Raw genomic sequence first — 15,334 nt, forward strand, 5'->3', positions numbered from 1 at the left:
TCCTAAAAGCTGGCAGTTGATTTTCTTTCTTGATATGTATTGGCATTGAATTCTAAAGTCGGGCTGTACCGACTAGGAAGCTTGACCCTGTGCCTCATGGGAACAGTCCAGCCCGAACTTCCAAGCCAGGTACACCCTGGACCGGAAACATGCATCCTAGGACCGGTTTCGGGGTTTCAACCCTCTTCAGCCAGGATAGCTTGATTCCAGTGGCATGGAGAGCACGGGACTCACGTCTGAGCATACCTGGCGCACTTGGGGCGAGAAAGCAAAAGACACACAATTGATGGACGGAATGCAGAACACATCAAAACATTCACCCCCAGTCAAGAGATCTGGGTTAAATCCATCATTCTTTTGCTCACCATGCAATGTCGAAGGTGTAGATGGAGGCCCAGGTGACCTGGTTGACATGCCCTTCAAAGGAGAGCCTAGATCGAAGGGTCCCCCCCCCCCCCAAGTTCTTAACCTTATCTTTAGGGAAGGGGAGCGGACCAAACTCTGGTGGCCACAACGCAGGGGTCGAGAAATAGTTTTTGCCAAAAAGTAAGACTTCAGTCTTACTGGTATTTAACTTCAAACAATTTGAGGTCATCCAAGCCCCAACCTGGCTGAGACATGTATGGAAATGGGCAGCAGTTATATCAGGGGAGCCTGCCACTGAGACCACTATCTGGGTGTTGTCTGCGGAAGATATGGCAGCGAAGCCCAGAGATCTAATTAGTCTAGCCAGTGGGGCCACATAAATGTTAGAGGGTAGGGCTCAATGACTAGCCCTGCGGGACCCCACATGGCAGTGTGAATTGTAGCGACTTGTGACCTGCGAAGGCCACAAATTGTTCCCTCCCTAACAGGAAAGATTTTAGAAGCGCTAGCGCTTTGCCTCTGATCCCGATGTCCTCCAGAACTTGCAGTAATCTCTGGTGGTTAACCGTTTCAAATGCTGCAGAGGTCAAGCAGCACAAGTGCTGCATTGCCTCCTCCATCAACGGTCTGCCTAATTATTTCCGAAGCAGAGATCAGTGCGGACTCCGTGCTGTGCTGCTTTCGGAAGCCATAGTGAGTTGTCTAAGCAGTCATGCTTTTCCAAATGGTCCGATAGAACCTCATTCATAGCCCTTTCCACCATCTTTGCAGGCAGTGGAAGTCTGGAGATTGGGCGATTAGTAGTTGGAGTCTGTAACATCCAAGTTTACTTTCTTTAAAAGAGGGAGCACAGATGCCAATTTCCAGTTTTTTGGAAAAACTCTAGAAAGGAACATTTGATTAAAAATGCGACCGAAGATCAGAGCGAGAGTCTCTGGCACAAACTTTAAGATTTTGGGCGGAAAGGGATCCAGAGGGGACCCGGATTTTGTTAACCTCATGTGCTTGATAACTTCCTCCGTAGTTAAAAGGGGAAAAGAGAGAAGTTCATATTGACCGTCTTTCAGCGGAAAACTATTCTAGTGCGGTGCCCTGAGAGAACCCCCTATAGACCAAGTTCACTTTATCCTGGAAGAACGTGGCTAATGAATTACAGAATGTTTCGTTCGACGGTAATGTGGCCGCCTCCGGGCATTTGGCTAGTATTATTACTGTGGCTAAGAGCTCTTTTGATGAGTTTTTGGCAGTTAATGTGGCCTTAGTGAAGTAAGATGCTTTTTCTATGAGCAGTAGTTTTTTTATAGTCAAGTAAGGCTTGTTTATAGACCACTTTATTACTCGCGTCGTTTGATAGTCTCCCTTTCCTCTCCAGGCGGCGACACTTTTGTCGTTCTAGTCTGAGTTGTTCAGAAAACCAGGGTTCAGACTGCCTTGTTCGATGGCTGATGAAGGATTTGATCGGAGGCACTCTTATCTATGGAGCTCTTAAGCCAGACCTCCATGGTGGCCGCAGCCTCACGTGGATTATCAGAGAGAATCGGAATGTTCTGCTACAGGGTGCTCTCAAGATCCTCAGTTACCAACCTGTTCCAGAGTCTAAACGTTTTCATCAATTTGAGCTTGCCTACCCCTAACTGAAGGTTTGGGGTCCTGAGAGAAAACATAATAGCGTTGTGGTCTGACCATACAAGTGGTATGGAAGGGAGACCCCTCAAGGACTTATTTGTAAACCGACCATCGAGCAAATGACATAAGTGGGTGCTATCCTTCACCTGCTGAGATAGGCCCAAGCTGTTCATAAGATCAAGGAACTGCGCAGCGTCTTTGTCTGCGGAGTCCTCAGGATGGAGATTAAAATCTCCCAAGAGCGTAAAGTCAGATGACTGTGATATGTCTAGGGAGTTACCAATGGTGTCCAGAAACTCTGCTCGTGGACCAGGGGGCCGATAGTGTAAAATACCCTTAAAAGCGTACTGGTGGTTGATAGTAATATTAAATGTCAGGGACTCTAATGTGGGGCCATTATTTTGCCCGTTAAAAGTCCCAATCCAGGTATTTCTGTAAACGACCGCTAAACCCCCGCCCCTCTTGCCCACCCTGTCTTGTCTGTACATGGAGAAACCCGCAGGGACTGCCATCGCATGAACGGGGTCTGAAGAAGCATCCCTCCAGGTTTCTGTTATAAACCCAACCTCTACACTGTGTTTCTACAAACAGCGCAAATTCAACAGCATGTTTACAAAGGGAGCGAGCATTGATTAGCGTACCAACTATAGTTCTCGGCCCCTCTTGTGTAGCCTTAATATGTTTGTAGGCTATTGACTGTAAGTGGGGGATAGACCGACAGATGACTAGACTGCATTCTGGGCATTTATAAGGTTCCATGGAGGGATGAAACCTGGAAATGGCCTCACTGCGGCACCTACTGGAGTTTCTTGGGTCCAACAATTGGTCCCTGGTGTAGTTGGTTCTGACCGTGGGTTGCAGACTGCAACCGGCATCATCCCTGGCCCTCGGCACGGGCCAGGCGCTGACGGGCTTGCCTTTGGCTCCGTGCGTCCGCTGCGCGGCCATGCTTTTATCCCCCAGATAAGGTTGTAATGGAGACATAGTTACTTAAACCAGCTTGCATTCTAGCACTGAATGTAGGGGAGGTCAATCTGCCAATTGTTTCGTAGAGGCTGGTAGGAAAGAACGATCACTTCCAGAAGCCGCACACAGTTCTTCATAGACTCGAGTTGGAGTGGATGCACTCTGGTAAGTAGTACATGACGGCACCGGGAGGAAAATGTTAAAAGCACAGAAAGCCAAACCTCAAAGGTAATTGGTCCCACTTTCAGGATGGTTCTTGAAAGACTAAAAGTTTGCATGTAGGTGGGACTAGGGCTGAATTGGATCTAGCGTGACTGAAGTTTAGGTGGATGGATCTGCCAGGGCTGGAGCCGAACGTGAAGTGGAGAATTCAGCATCCGAAGCAAGCAGGAGAGGGCTTGGTGCACAGGACTGATCAGAAACCTTTAATATGATGGAGGAATAGGTTATTTATACACTGGTAAAATAAGGAGGAGTTCGGTCTCTGGACATGAACCACCTGACTGGGCTGATATCGGAAAGAAACGTGCTGGAAAGCTGTAGTTAGTGTCCATCTTGAAACTGATTCTCACTAAATGAGAGCTGGACTGTAGCTACCCGCTTACAGCCTTTCCCGTTGCTGGACCAGAACCATATTACATGCATGGGATCCCTAGGTAAATGTATTCAAAGGCCAAAGAAAAGGAACATTAAGGATGTTCACTATTGAACCACGATTTTGATTATGCAAACATTTCCTGTGCGTTTGATAAGTGGGTGATGTTGACCATTAAAGACCTGTCTAAGGTTTTAGGGTGTGATGTGATTTTGAAGTAATTAATCCTTAGGTTTTTACAGGTGAGACTAGTTTGTAAGTAAAGTCAATAATTGTATTGAACTATAGAAGGATGAATGAGAAGAAAGAGAGGAATGAATATTAGGAAGAGTGAAAAGTAAGTCTGTATAGCGCAACAGATTTTGATACCCATCCACATTTTCTTTAAACATTGAACTTAATAAAAACTCTGGCAGAAATTCCTAATGAGGCGCGCCCATCATGATCTTTTAACTTGTATGTAGTGCAGTGACCATATGTTTGCGACAGCAAGAGATTTAAACAGTTCACGTGGCTCTTGTTTTTTTAGCTAAGCACACTGAAAGAATTTATAAACTGGAGTTAATTAAAAAAAAAAAAAAAAAAAAAACTTTTCCTATTGATTATACTCTTGTATTTTTATATTGTTGTATTCATATATAGTCTTATTGCATGGAAAGACTTATCCAGTGCTGGTTACTAAAGTATCTTGATGCTGTTGGGTGGAGGGGATACTGGGTGCTTTACACTCATTGAGGGTCGTGGCTGTATTCTTCCTGGATCCCTACTAGCCAATAGGAGTTTCTAGTACGTAGGCATTGTTTTCTCCAAAGTGAATGTTAACTGGTGAGTCAGCATGTATGAGACCCAGGCGCAGAAGATTAAGGTTTCAAGTGCTTCAAGGATTAACTTCCCTGCTCCACTCACCTTAAAGACTGTTGGGTGCCCTTTCCCACAAAACATGGCAATGTTATATGCTATTACCACAGTAACCGACAGGCCATGCTTTGCTACCTTAGCAAGGTAACCCTATCGGTAGCTATCCTTGTAGCTGCTAAAGATAGATAGTGGTGGGCGGGGTGTCTGACATCACACTACTTGTGGAACATATGATACTTCATTACCATGTGACTGCATACTAAATTGAATTGGATGGAAATTTCCATGTACCATCATCTTCAAGCATGTGACGAACCAAAAGTTCTGTTGCTCTGAAGATGTTTCATAGCTAAAAGGAACGAAACGCGCTGGCTTTTTAGTGTAATAATGAATATAAAGAAAGAAACCGCTGGAACTGGATTTTTTTTACTTTTCTGATCAAGTGAATTACAAAAGCGGTTACTCTTCCAAACTTTGAATTTGGGCTGGAAAAAGACATAAATTTTGCTTTTTTTATGCTTTCCTGTACTGTTACAACACAACATTCTGTTGATAAACATTGCCTTGGAGCTGAGCTTCAAACATTTAGGTCGGATGTGTCAACTTGCCAAACGTCACTGGAATGTTTCTTGGAGTTATAATCTGTCTGTTTGATTTACAAAAAAAAAACATCCCGACTGATTTAAAGCTGCTTAGGGTGTGGTTTGTGACTATTGCAATGAGAAGAGCCAAGGGGCAGGCAACATGAGTTTGAGAAGGAAGGCTGACGAGGCAGTGTTCAATTGGCCCGCTTCCCTGTGAACTCTAGTCATCGACTGATGTGACTGTGCCTTTCATGACTCTGGGTGCACCGTGGATGAGCCACTGTTACTGATGCAACTGGCTAGTGGTTTATTCCACATCTGCCCACAGCTTATTGGAAAAACGTAATCCTTGCTCAAGTGTAGGCTTCAGTTACGGATAATAGGAAGAAAAGTGAAGTAATGTTCTTAGTCTCGGAGGAATGGGATTTAGTTGGGGGATAAATAAAACCATCCAAATATTGGTGAGTCTCGCATTACATGGTAGGGGCAGCTTATGTCACCTAGAGGAGGCCACCAGACAGCAATATAAAGCACATATTGTCCACCTTATTAATCAGCACCCATGATGGGTGCGGATTGCTAAAGACAGGTCAGCCCTATAGCCGTTGTTTCATATGCGTATGGTATGCGGAAAATCTCTAAAGTGTCCTACTTGATAAACCAGATAAAGTAATAAACATACTGATTTCAATTCACATGACTGTGAACATGTATCCCTGTGGAAATATCCCATTGTGTAAGTATACACCTACTATAATTGTAGAGACAACATAATATTCTGTTAACCATGTACGCGTGTGTGTATGTATGTATATGTGTGTGTGTGTGTGTGTATATGTATATATAGGGGTGTGTGTATACACACACACACACACACACACACGTGATTGAAGAGCATTTTTTGTTTTGCTGATAACTCTGGCGAGGTTTGATTAATCTACACTGAACTTTAAAAAAAAGAAGTTCATTCTCGTCTGATCCTTAAAAAGCTTCACTCTAACGGTTCAGGGGGGCGCAAAAAAAAGGAAGTCCCGAAAGTGTGATTTCCTGTTACTTCCCATCAAAAAATGCAAATTTTCCAAAGCTTTAATAGAAAGAAAATCATCATTTTTATTAAAGACACGGAGATTAATATTATGCATAACTCATTTATTGCCCTCATACACAGCAGCAACAAAGAACGTAGAATTAGAATAGAACAACTAAAAACATTCTAGAACTCTTTAGAACTTGCATATAACCATAGAACCAGCAGCCTTAACCCTCTGGACAGTGAATCATAGAACATTTTAGCAGCCTACAGTACAGTAAAGCTCGACTCTGTTATGTAACTATACTTACGGCTGTCTGTTTTATTGCCTGTGTAAATGTTGTAAAGCGCTCGAATACCCACGGGTCTTGCCAGCACTATATAATATTCTCTAAATAAAACTCCTCTTAAAACTCTCTATATAAAAAGCCATCTTCTTTGTTGCTGCTCATACACAGAGAAGTACATCTTTCAGTTACTTAAGGTGGTGTATGACAATGTGGGTTCTGGTTGATGAGAAAAAAGGATTAAATGGTTTAATGTGAAAGTAGATGTATGTACTTAATGTTCTAAGGCTTGGTAAGATTTGAATTGTCTGAATACATGATGGATCAAAGGTATCATTTAAGGGCCTTGGCAGTGGAGGATTCTGGGTCAGTTTAGAGCAAATGGAACACGTGGCAGCCAGTTTTAGTAGGCGTTGGCTTTTAGGAAGCTTTCAGAACTGGTTTTGTTAAGAAGCAAGGCTTTATCTTGGATTACTTTGAAATTGGATGTCTAGTAGAGGAAGCGTCCCGTTTTCATTTGGAAGGGGCAAAATTACGCTTAATTCAAAATAACGTGGCTGCGGAGATTGCTGTACGTACTTACCGGTCTTTTGCTGTGTGTGTGTGTGTGTGTGTGTGTTGGAATGCACTGTGAGCAGGCAGCACGTGAAGAGGCACATGTGTAGGTATGGAGGCTGCGGGAGCAGGGCCGAGTCAATCACTCTGGCGCGAATCGCAGGAGCTTGTGCAGCTCGCAAATCGCATGAGCAGCTCGCGTGTCCACAGAGAAAGTTTGGTAGGTCAGGGCTGCCTTGTGCGTGTGGAGACCATTTTTAGGTCTCGCACCTAGTGTTGCAGTGCACAGCACTGCTCGCGCAGCGCAAGACATTTAGTAGGTGAAAAAACGGGGCTTCATCACTGACCTAGAAATCGCACACGCTCGTGCGTGTGCTTTTTCTTATGTGGCACGCTATTGGGCTTTGTGTGCGTGTTTTTTAAAAAGAGAACACGCAATAGGCCAAAGGCGGGCGCATTGCTCCGCTCACGGCCTATTGGCGTCTGTTACGAGCACCGGCCGTCGTGCTTTCAATTATCATGCCCAGGCACGGGCGTGATAATTGAAACCACATTTCTGGCTGTGGCTCGCGCGTGCACCACTCGCAGCTTCTTGGATCCATTTCATGGGGAAGCAACTAAATGAAAGAACTGCTGACGCGTAAACTCCAGTGTCCGTCCTTGGCACAGTGCCCACTCATTGGCACCCTCTGAGATCAGGTGCCGTGGACACGTCTATGGAGTGGGCAACAGAAGAACATTTTATCTAGGTTTACAGTGAGGTTGCAGGGGGGGGGGAGGGGTTGTGTGTGTCCGTGTCCACCACCAGCCTGTGGGGGTATATGGTAAAGTTGGGCTGTGCCTGTCTATTCATAATATTGTACCATCCTTGAACAGTATGAAATGGTCTGTGGTAAAGTTGGGCTGTGCCGGTGGTGCACAGTGATGCATTGCCCGTTCTGTACTGAGACTGTGGTGTGTTTAATCACAGGGACACTTCCATGTGGCGTGTACCGATGTATAGGAACGGAGGCTTGGTATTCCCATCGAGCCGAGCAGGAACGGGAAGTGGGTGAGGAGGAGGTGCCAACATAGCCCCAGCCACGCCCCCTACCCTCCCCCACTTCCCCTCAGTGCTGGTGGGTTCTGCCTGAGGTGGATGTGCAGATGGTATTTGCAGCCGGGGGCCCCTCCCCTGCCTTCCTGTCAATGCCTCACAGCTGGGAGCGTGTCTCACTGTGTCACCGAGGCGTTCCTGTAATTTCCTCAGTGTGCATACAGTGGGATCGCAGCCTGCACTGTATGCCCCGAGAGACACAGCCTGGGGTGTACCTCTCAATGAGAGTGAACCTCGAGATAGAAAAGGGCAGCACGCCCCTTTGTGAGAGGGGCCGGAGATTGACCCCAGAACAGTGCCTGGAGTCCCCTCTGCCCCCATCGCTCCATTCACCTCCCAGGACAGAGCCTGCATCCCCCCCCCCCCCCCCTCGAAATGACCTGCAGCGTGCCCCCCAGGGCAGAGCCTGCAGTGTGCCCTCCCAGGACAGACTCGGAGGATGGTGAGTTCCTTGCTTCGGCAGAACCACTGCATCAGCAGGGGTGGCAAGTAAGTGTCTCCAGAGTAGAATGCCGATTTTAAGGTCACCGTGTACTCACTTTTCAAAGTTGCATGTCCTGTCTCTGGGTACACCTCCTTCCACATGGCTCCTTCAGCATACGTCTCAACTTTTTATTCTCCTTTGCCTGTCCCCAGTGGCACGCCTACGTAGTATGTACAGTGAGACTACATTTACCTGAGATTGTTTCTTCCTTTTGTCTGTCTGGTCTCGTGGTCTTTTCACCGACCTAGGTCTCTCACAGCTGTAAAGAGGCGCCGCCACATCACACAGACAACACTTTTCATGGGACTTGGAGGCCCATACTTCTGATTGGAGACCTAAAACTACAAGTCCCAGAATGCAAAGAGTTAGACTTAGCTAAAACGCGAGGACCAATTGTCTGAAGGCATCACACACATGACGGGCATGTCTTTCCCCTCTGTCAGGGCCTCTTCCACTTGACCAGAGTGCCTTAGCCAAGGTTTATAAGCCTTTGCATCTCACCTCTGCTTAAGGTTCAATTTGACCACAGGTCACCATGGATGCTCTTTTTCGTCCTAGGCTTTCCATTTACTACTGGTACAATCTACTGGTATCTCTCTGCGAAAACCCCGTTCAGTGTGCGCAGGGCAAGAGCTTCTCTTGTAAGCTGAGGCCTCACGGCCCCTCTCTCCGGCAGCTCTGTATGTGTCTCCTCCAGCCAGAGGCATTGTGCCTCCCTTGGCAGTATGCACAGGGAGGGGTCCATGGCTGCGCGAGGCTCGGCCTGGCCCATGTGAGGACATGGGGGTGGACGGGTTCCGTGAAACCATGGCCGCAGCAGCCTCGTGCGGTGCCAGTTGCAGGATAGGTGCAAGGCCCTGATGGTACGTTCTCGAAACACTGGGTTTGGCAGGGAAGATGGCGGGGTAAGGAATGTTGTCCATCCTGGACTCTACCTGACCAGGTGAAAGTGAAGCGAGTGGAGTGGAGGGGATGGAGACTCTATCTACCCCCCTCACCACCCCCGGGGACACCCACCTCCCTTATACACACTAAGGCTTTGACCTGTGGCCATGAAGTTGTCGACTTTTTTTTTTTTTGCATATACCAAAGGTGAGAAACACCAAACTGCATGTCCCATGATGCAATGTTCTGCACTTGAACAATAGGACTGACTGAAGGTGTTACACATGACATGAGCCCACTTGTAATCTAGTGCAGGGGTTCTTGATGGCACTGGGGACCATTAGAGTGGTTTTTGTTTGTAAACCAAAGCGCCTTTTTATGTGTGGCCCAGAGAGCGCCATCTGCCTTGTAACTTTTGTCTCCCCGCTCCCCACACCCAAAAGCCTAACAAAAAATAGATTCATATATACACATGACTTTTTTTATTTAGCCCGGTTCATCAATTGGTCTGTTCAAGTGTCATTCACATTTCGCTCCTGCCAACCACAGCATATATACTATGGGGCAGTTGGTCAGCCCTCTTCTTACACTGGTTGTCTTGCACTCTGTGACACATTTCGAATAACCCCATGTGCACAGCCACATGAAAAGCAGTGCAGTTTCGTGCCCTGGCTGGAGTTCCTCGGTCACCCCTTTACTATTACTTTATTTTAGTGTTGTTGTAATTGTTTTGCATTATAAATATGCTTTTACTGAATAAATGCTAAACCATGGCAATGTCATGGCGTTGTCAGTGCTTGTTTGAGTTGTGCAGCCCTGGGGGTAGAACCACCTCCAGTCATGGTAATGATGCATCACACTGAGCAGGTGTGGCAGAGAGGTCTGCTCCTGCCAGTGTACACGCCTGCCCCTGCGGGCTGGGGATTCCTGACAGTGCAGGTGCACGTGCCAGGAATGTGAGAGAGTGAAAGGCTCAGAGCGGGTAGCCCAGGGGGCAATACGCTTACACTTATTGACGGGTGGCACTTTATGGCCGGGATGAGCTATTGACTTTTGGAACTGGGAAACTTGAAAGTTCTGCTGCTATGCACACTTGCTTTGTGTGTTGTGCTTAAAGTATCTATTCGGGTGAACTCCTGAGCAGCAACTACCCTTGGCTGTTATTCTTGAGTTACATTTGTAGGGAACAGAGAACTAAAGTTTTCTACGTCCGTTCCCGAGTAGCTCATACAGTCCTGATTTTTAGCTCTACACAGTGCGAGCTGTCTGGTTGCCGAAGGACTATTGTGGACCATACCAGAAACTTACAGTGGGCTTAGAGCCCTCCCACTGCTTAACATTGGTTGGCTTTATTGTCTCACCCTTTGTACATAACCTTCACTTCGGGTACGTTTGCATGGCTCTAATGGTACATATATTTCACTTTGCATAAATCTGCTGGTGTTCTTTCTTACCCACTTTGCAAAAACCTGCGGCTCTTGTCTCGCCCTGAAAACGCGTCTTCCTCTTTGCAGAAACCTGCCGGGCTCCTGTCTAGCCCTGAAACGCATCTTCCTCTTTGCAGAAACCTACAGCTCCTGTCTCGCCCTGAAACGCTGATTCGTTAATAGGCTTGTTAGTCCTTGTCTTCATGTGTATCCTCCCTTGAGGACTGGCCCTTTTACTTCAGTTGTTACACTGTAGGTTTTATTTAGTCTGTAAGCACTATTTTTCTTTAATGGTTTCTCCTACTGCAGGCACAACATACTTTCCTGCAACTGTGCCGCTTTGCTTGCACTTTTTCATCTAAATGTTTTGGCAGCATAGCACACTATTCTAGCGGTAGCACTTGTATTTTATATAATCCACTGCAAATAAAAAAAACAAAATTAAAAACCTTGTTATTTAAAACGCCAACAGCTCTAACTTTGAGTAATGCGAGACCTATTGCATTGCAAATGCTTGTTGAAGGATTGGGCTGACTAAATGCAGTCTGCATTGCGATTTCGGCGGCCATATTATGGGGTGAGATGGTTGCAGTATGAGGCGATCGTTTTGACAGCTGCAGGTTGTTTCGGTCAGCTGTTGGGTACGAACAGCTGTGGCACATTAGAAGATGGAATTTATTAAAGTTAAGTAAAGAGTGAAAACTAATTTTAATAGTTTTAAAATGGAGCAGATTGGGTAGAATGTTCTGGATGGAAAGGTCAAGGAGTTCATGGTAAAGATGTTTGGTGACTTGGCTGAGAGGATGGGTAAACAAATTGACAGTTGTATTGAGGTATATTAAGGAAAAGGGAGTTTTGAAAAATAGAGTAAGTGAAGGTCTGATCTACTGAGGAGGTTTAGCCAGTGGTTCCAATGTTGGAGGTTCAAAACTGGCACAAACGCCATCATAGCGTACATTACAGTAGTGCACTCATGAGCGGATTACAGCTTTTACCACTAAAGCCCCAGGAGACAGGGAAAGCAATGTCAGAAATTGGCTCAGTATATTCATTCAGTGGAAACAGCAGCCAACCGCAGTGCTGATTTGGTTACCGGATGTATGATCCTCATCCTTGTGATTGGTGGCCTGTTGACACAAGTTAGGCAGAACCTATCCAGAAAGTCTAATTCTTCCCAACACATGTATGTGTCATGTCTATATAGATGGTGACAAGACTATGCAACGAGTAATAGATTTGAGTGTGTATGTTTTAAGACTGCTTATAGGTGTGGCATTAGTATGTGTCCCAAAGGGGAATGGACATATGGGTCAATGGGTATTATGCTGCTTTGGTTTAAAATGAGATGACATAAATTAACTCCAGTAATCGGCTATCAACTTATTCTCAAAGCTCATTATGAACAAAATGGGGGATGTACACGTCCCGTTTCAGAATTACAGCATATAAAGCTGAAGTTATTTAGTGGCATAAAGCAAGGACTCAAACCATGGTTAACTATGGTAATCCATACCTAGCAGTATTGTTACAGGTTCTGTTGCATTAGTTGATTAATCCCATTAATATTATTTGACTGTAGATATCCTGAACTTTTGGCATTGATCTGCTCTTCATTGACCTACAACACCCCCTTCCCAGATCTAGAGTTGTTTTCTTAGTATTGACAGTCAGGCCTCATGTCATTGAGTTACAACAGCGTTTAATAGTGGTCTTCAGTCACTTTTTCCCCATTTGTGTGTTAGATGCTGGTCTTAAACAATGATGGATTCGTTAAAGTCCTACTATACCAATTCTTTATTGAGGTGTTACATGCTGGTATTTTGTCATTCTTGCCTTCATAAAGAATCATGTTCTGCTCTTCTATTTCAGCGTTAATGAGCTCTACGTAGATGACCCAGACAAAAACAGTGGGGGTAAAATAGATGTGACTCTCAACGTCAGCTTACCCAACCTGCATTGTGACTGTGAGTACTCCCAACTGGAAACTTTCTTATTGATTTTCACAATTTCCTCAGATATGGTTTACCCCATAATTATACTAAACTTCCTGTTTTAGCATTCTGCCTGTTTCTTAGAGCCTCATCTGTTCCCTTGGGGTGGATTACTTTTTATTAATTCTGCTGCTGTTCAGTTAGCTAATGAACTCCCTGTACAGAAGTCGACCTATGTTGGACCACTGAACTGTTCTTTAAACATTATGATGGGATAGATATTAGCCAGCCACATTTTTCGTTCTGTGCAATAGCAAAGGCTCCTTGATATTGGCACTGGATATGACATGGGTCCCGTCTAATGATCAAGTCTGCAATATTCGTCAAACTTCCAACAAAACAATTGGTATTTGTTATCGTGGGATTACTGTTGCAATATGGAGGTGTGATATTCTCCCTCTCCATTACCCAGTTTTTCACAGTTAACCTCCAATAAGAATTGAGGGTTTCTTGTTGTTTTTTGCCTAGTGCGGAGCCTGGACTTTGTTGAAGATCGATTATATCTAAATGTTACTGCTCTTCATTGCCCACTCTCATGTCATGGTCTTTTCTGGGTCGCCCTAACCTCTTCCTAAGGCAAGGAATATTGTCTTTTGTCTCCAACAGGCCTCCTCTTCATGGTCCTACGTGAGAGAGGAGAACTAGACACCCTAGTTGAGATGAAGGCCATTGAGGTGGAGGGAAAATCATAGGATATTACTATCAATCACATTTTCCATCCCTCACCGAGATGGTACAAGACCTGTCTGTGAAAAATAGTGTTTTTTGGATATCAGTGTCTCTAGTCTACGTTTGTTTTACCATCCCGTTCTCCGTTTCATGCAGTGGTCGGGCTTGATATTCAGGATGAGATGGGACGACACGAGGTTGGCCACATTGACAACTCCATGAAAATTCCACTCAGCAATGGGGATGGTTGCAGATTTGAGGGACGCTTCAGCATCAACAAGGTAAGGAGGGCCTTACTATCTGTTTCTTCTGCGTGCCATCACAAGGCTCTCCTCATCCCCACTACCTTATATCTTTACAGCACTAGCTGCTCAGTTAACTTCTGGTTTGTAGGAAAGACAATTCAAACTAGAATGGTCTTAATAAAAAGATGCAACAGTCACAGGAGTGGGTTTGTCTCCTTTTGTGTGCTTGTTGTGGAATAGCGGTTTCTTCCCGTTTGCCCTTATTTTACTCTTATTGGGATGGTTTAGCTCCCAACCCTCATGTGTCATTTCACACAGTAACATTTCGACTTTGCCCCAACCCACGAGTATTCTACATAATGGCATCTATATTCACTGACTCTTTGCCCACTCCCACCACTCTGTCTCACAGTTGTTCTTTTGTTTGTAGTATAGTTTTCCAAAGCCCCTCATTCCACCCTTGCCCCTTTCTATTTCTTCAAAAGTTTAGGTGTCACTTTCTACATATGTTCATGACTGCTGCTTCGGATATTTCATGTATTCGACAGTCCTACTCATGCCTTACCTCTGAAGTGATCAGAGGCAAGGAAACTCCCACAGGTTGATATATTTGGGGGAACCACTGTATGGTTACTGTATTGCAAAAGTTTCCAGTTTCCTAGCCTTAGGGATTGTTCAAAATGTAGTTGAGAGGGGACAAGGTTATAAAAATGCCCTCGCTGAGAGCCAAGTTTGTTTTAAATGCATCTTGAATGGAAGAGGAAAGAAATGTTTCAGAGGAATTTAAGCAAATCACTCTTGAGTGGTTCTTATCCTGCAAATGCTCAACTCCTAAAGAGCTAGGGGATTGACCATGGTGATGGTGCAGGAGCTGCGGTTTTGAGAACTGGGAGCTCTGAACCATGTATTGAGGCCTTTTTACACCTTGCTTTGTCTACCAGCACTTTGTACTTGAACTGTTCTCCTCCTTCTCCACAAATGAGTAAAGTGCTTCAAATCTGTTGGATGTGTTTTTTAATGTCACAATTGGTGAAGAGTCTAGGGGCTTAGTTTTGAAGAAACCCAAGTTTCCTATTTAGGGTGGAATATATGCCTTAAATTAAGACTAAGCAATATTCAGGTAAGGACGAAGCCTGGGACTGGACATTAGGTCACATGTCTGTCTTTGGGAGAGATTGTTCCCGTTTTGAATGCACTTACAGGTGAAGTTTCCTGAGGTTTGGTTGGCACTCAATTTAAAGAGACTAATACCAGAAATACAATCCTAATAACTTTCAGCAAGAACATGCTTCATTCATCCATGCCCAGTTTCTCTTGCTGACTGAAGGTGTACCCATTAAACTTCTGAAGTCATACGTTTAGGCTGATGGATTTGTACATGACTTGGGCATTTGTTGCCTGATCTCTCCCTTTGCCAGTTTACAGCCTTCTATTCCATTTTCAGTACTGCAATGAGGTATGTACACAATGTCTTAACCCATCATTGTAACTGAGTTTTACCAACTTGTCACCTTTCATTGCCCGGCAGTTGATTTCTGAGATTTTAAAGGATAGTGGTAGGGTTAGCGGCCTCCTAATCCTTGACCACCCTCTTCCCCGTGCTCAAGAATCATCCATTCTCAAAGTCAGAAGGGTGGAGCTATTCAGGCTTCCCACCAACTAAATGTTGC

At 45.1% G+C, this 15,334-nt stretch overlaps 1 protein-coding gene across 2 annotated transcripts in view; it reads left to right on the plus strand.

The window, feature by feature from the left end:
* The window catches only part of ERGIC1 (endoplasmic reticulum-golgi intermediate compartment 1), a 335,849-nt gene that overhangs the window by 204,760 nt on the left and 115,755 nt on the right, over positions 1-15,334 (plus strand). For both annotated transcript variants that reach the window (XM_085618080.1, XM_085618079.1), the window contains exons 4-5: positions 12,629-12,723; positions 13,576-13,700. In XM_085618080.1, the coding sequence (XP_085474206.1) occupies positions 12,629-12,723; positions 13,576-13,700 (220 nt within the window). The remainder of the gene's footprint in view (positions 1-12,628; positions 12,724-13,575; positions 13,701-15,334) is intronic.

The sequence above is a fragment of the Triturus cristatus genome, chromosome 7, assembly GCF_964204655.1.
Source record: "Triturus cristatus chromosome 7, aTriCri1.1, whole genome shotgun sequence".
In the NCBI taxonomy this organism is placed as follows: domain Eukaryota; kingdom Metazoa; phylum Chordata; class Amphibia; order Caudata; family Salamandridae; genus Triturus; species Triturus cristatus.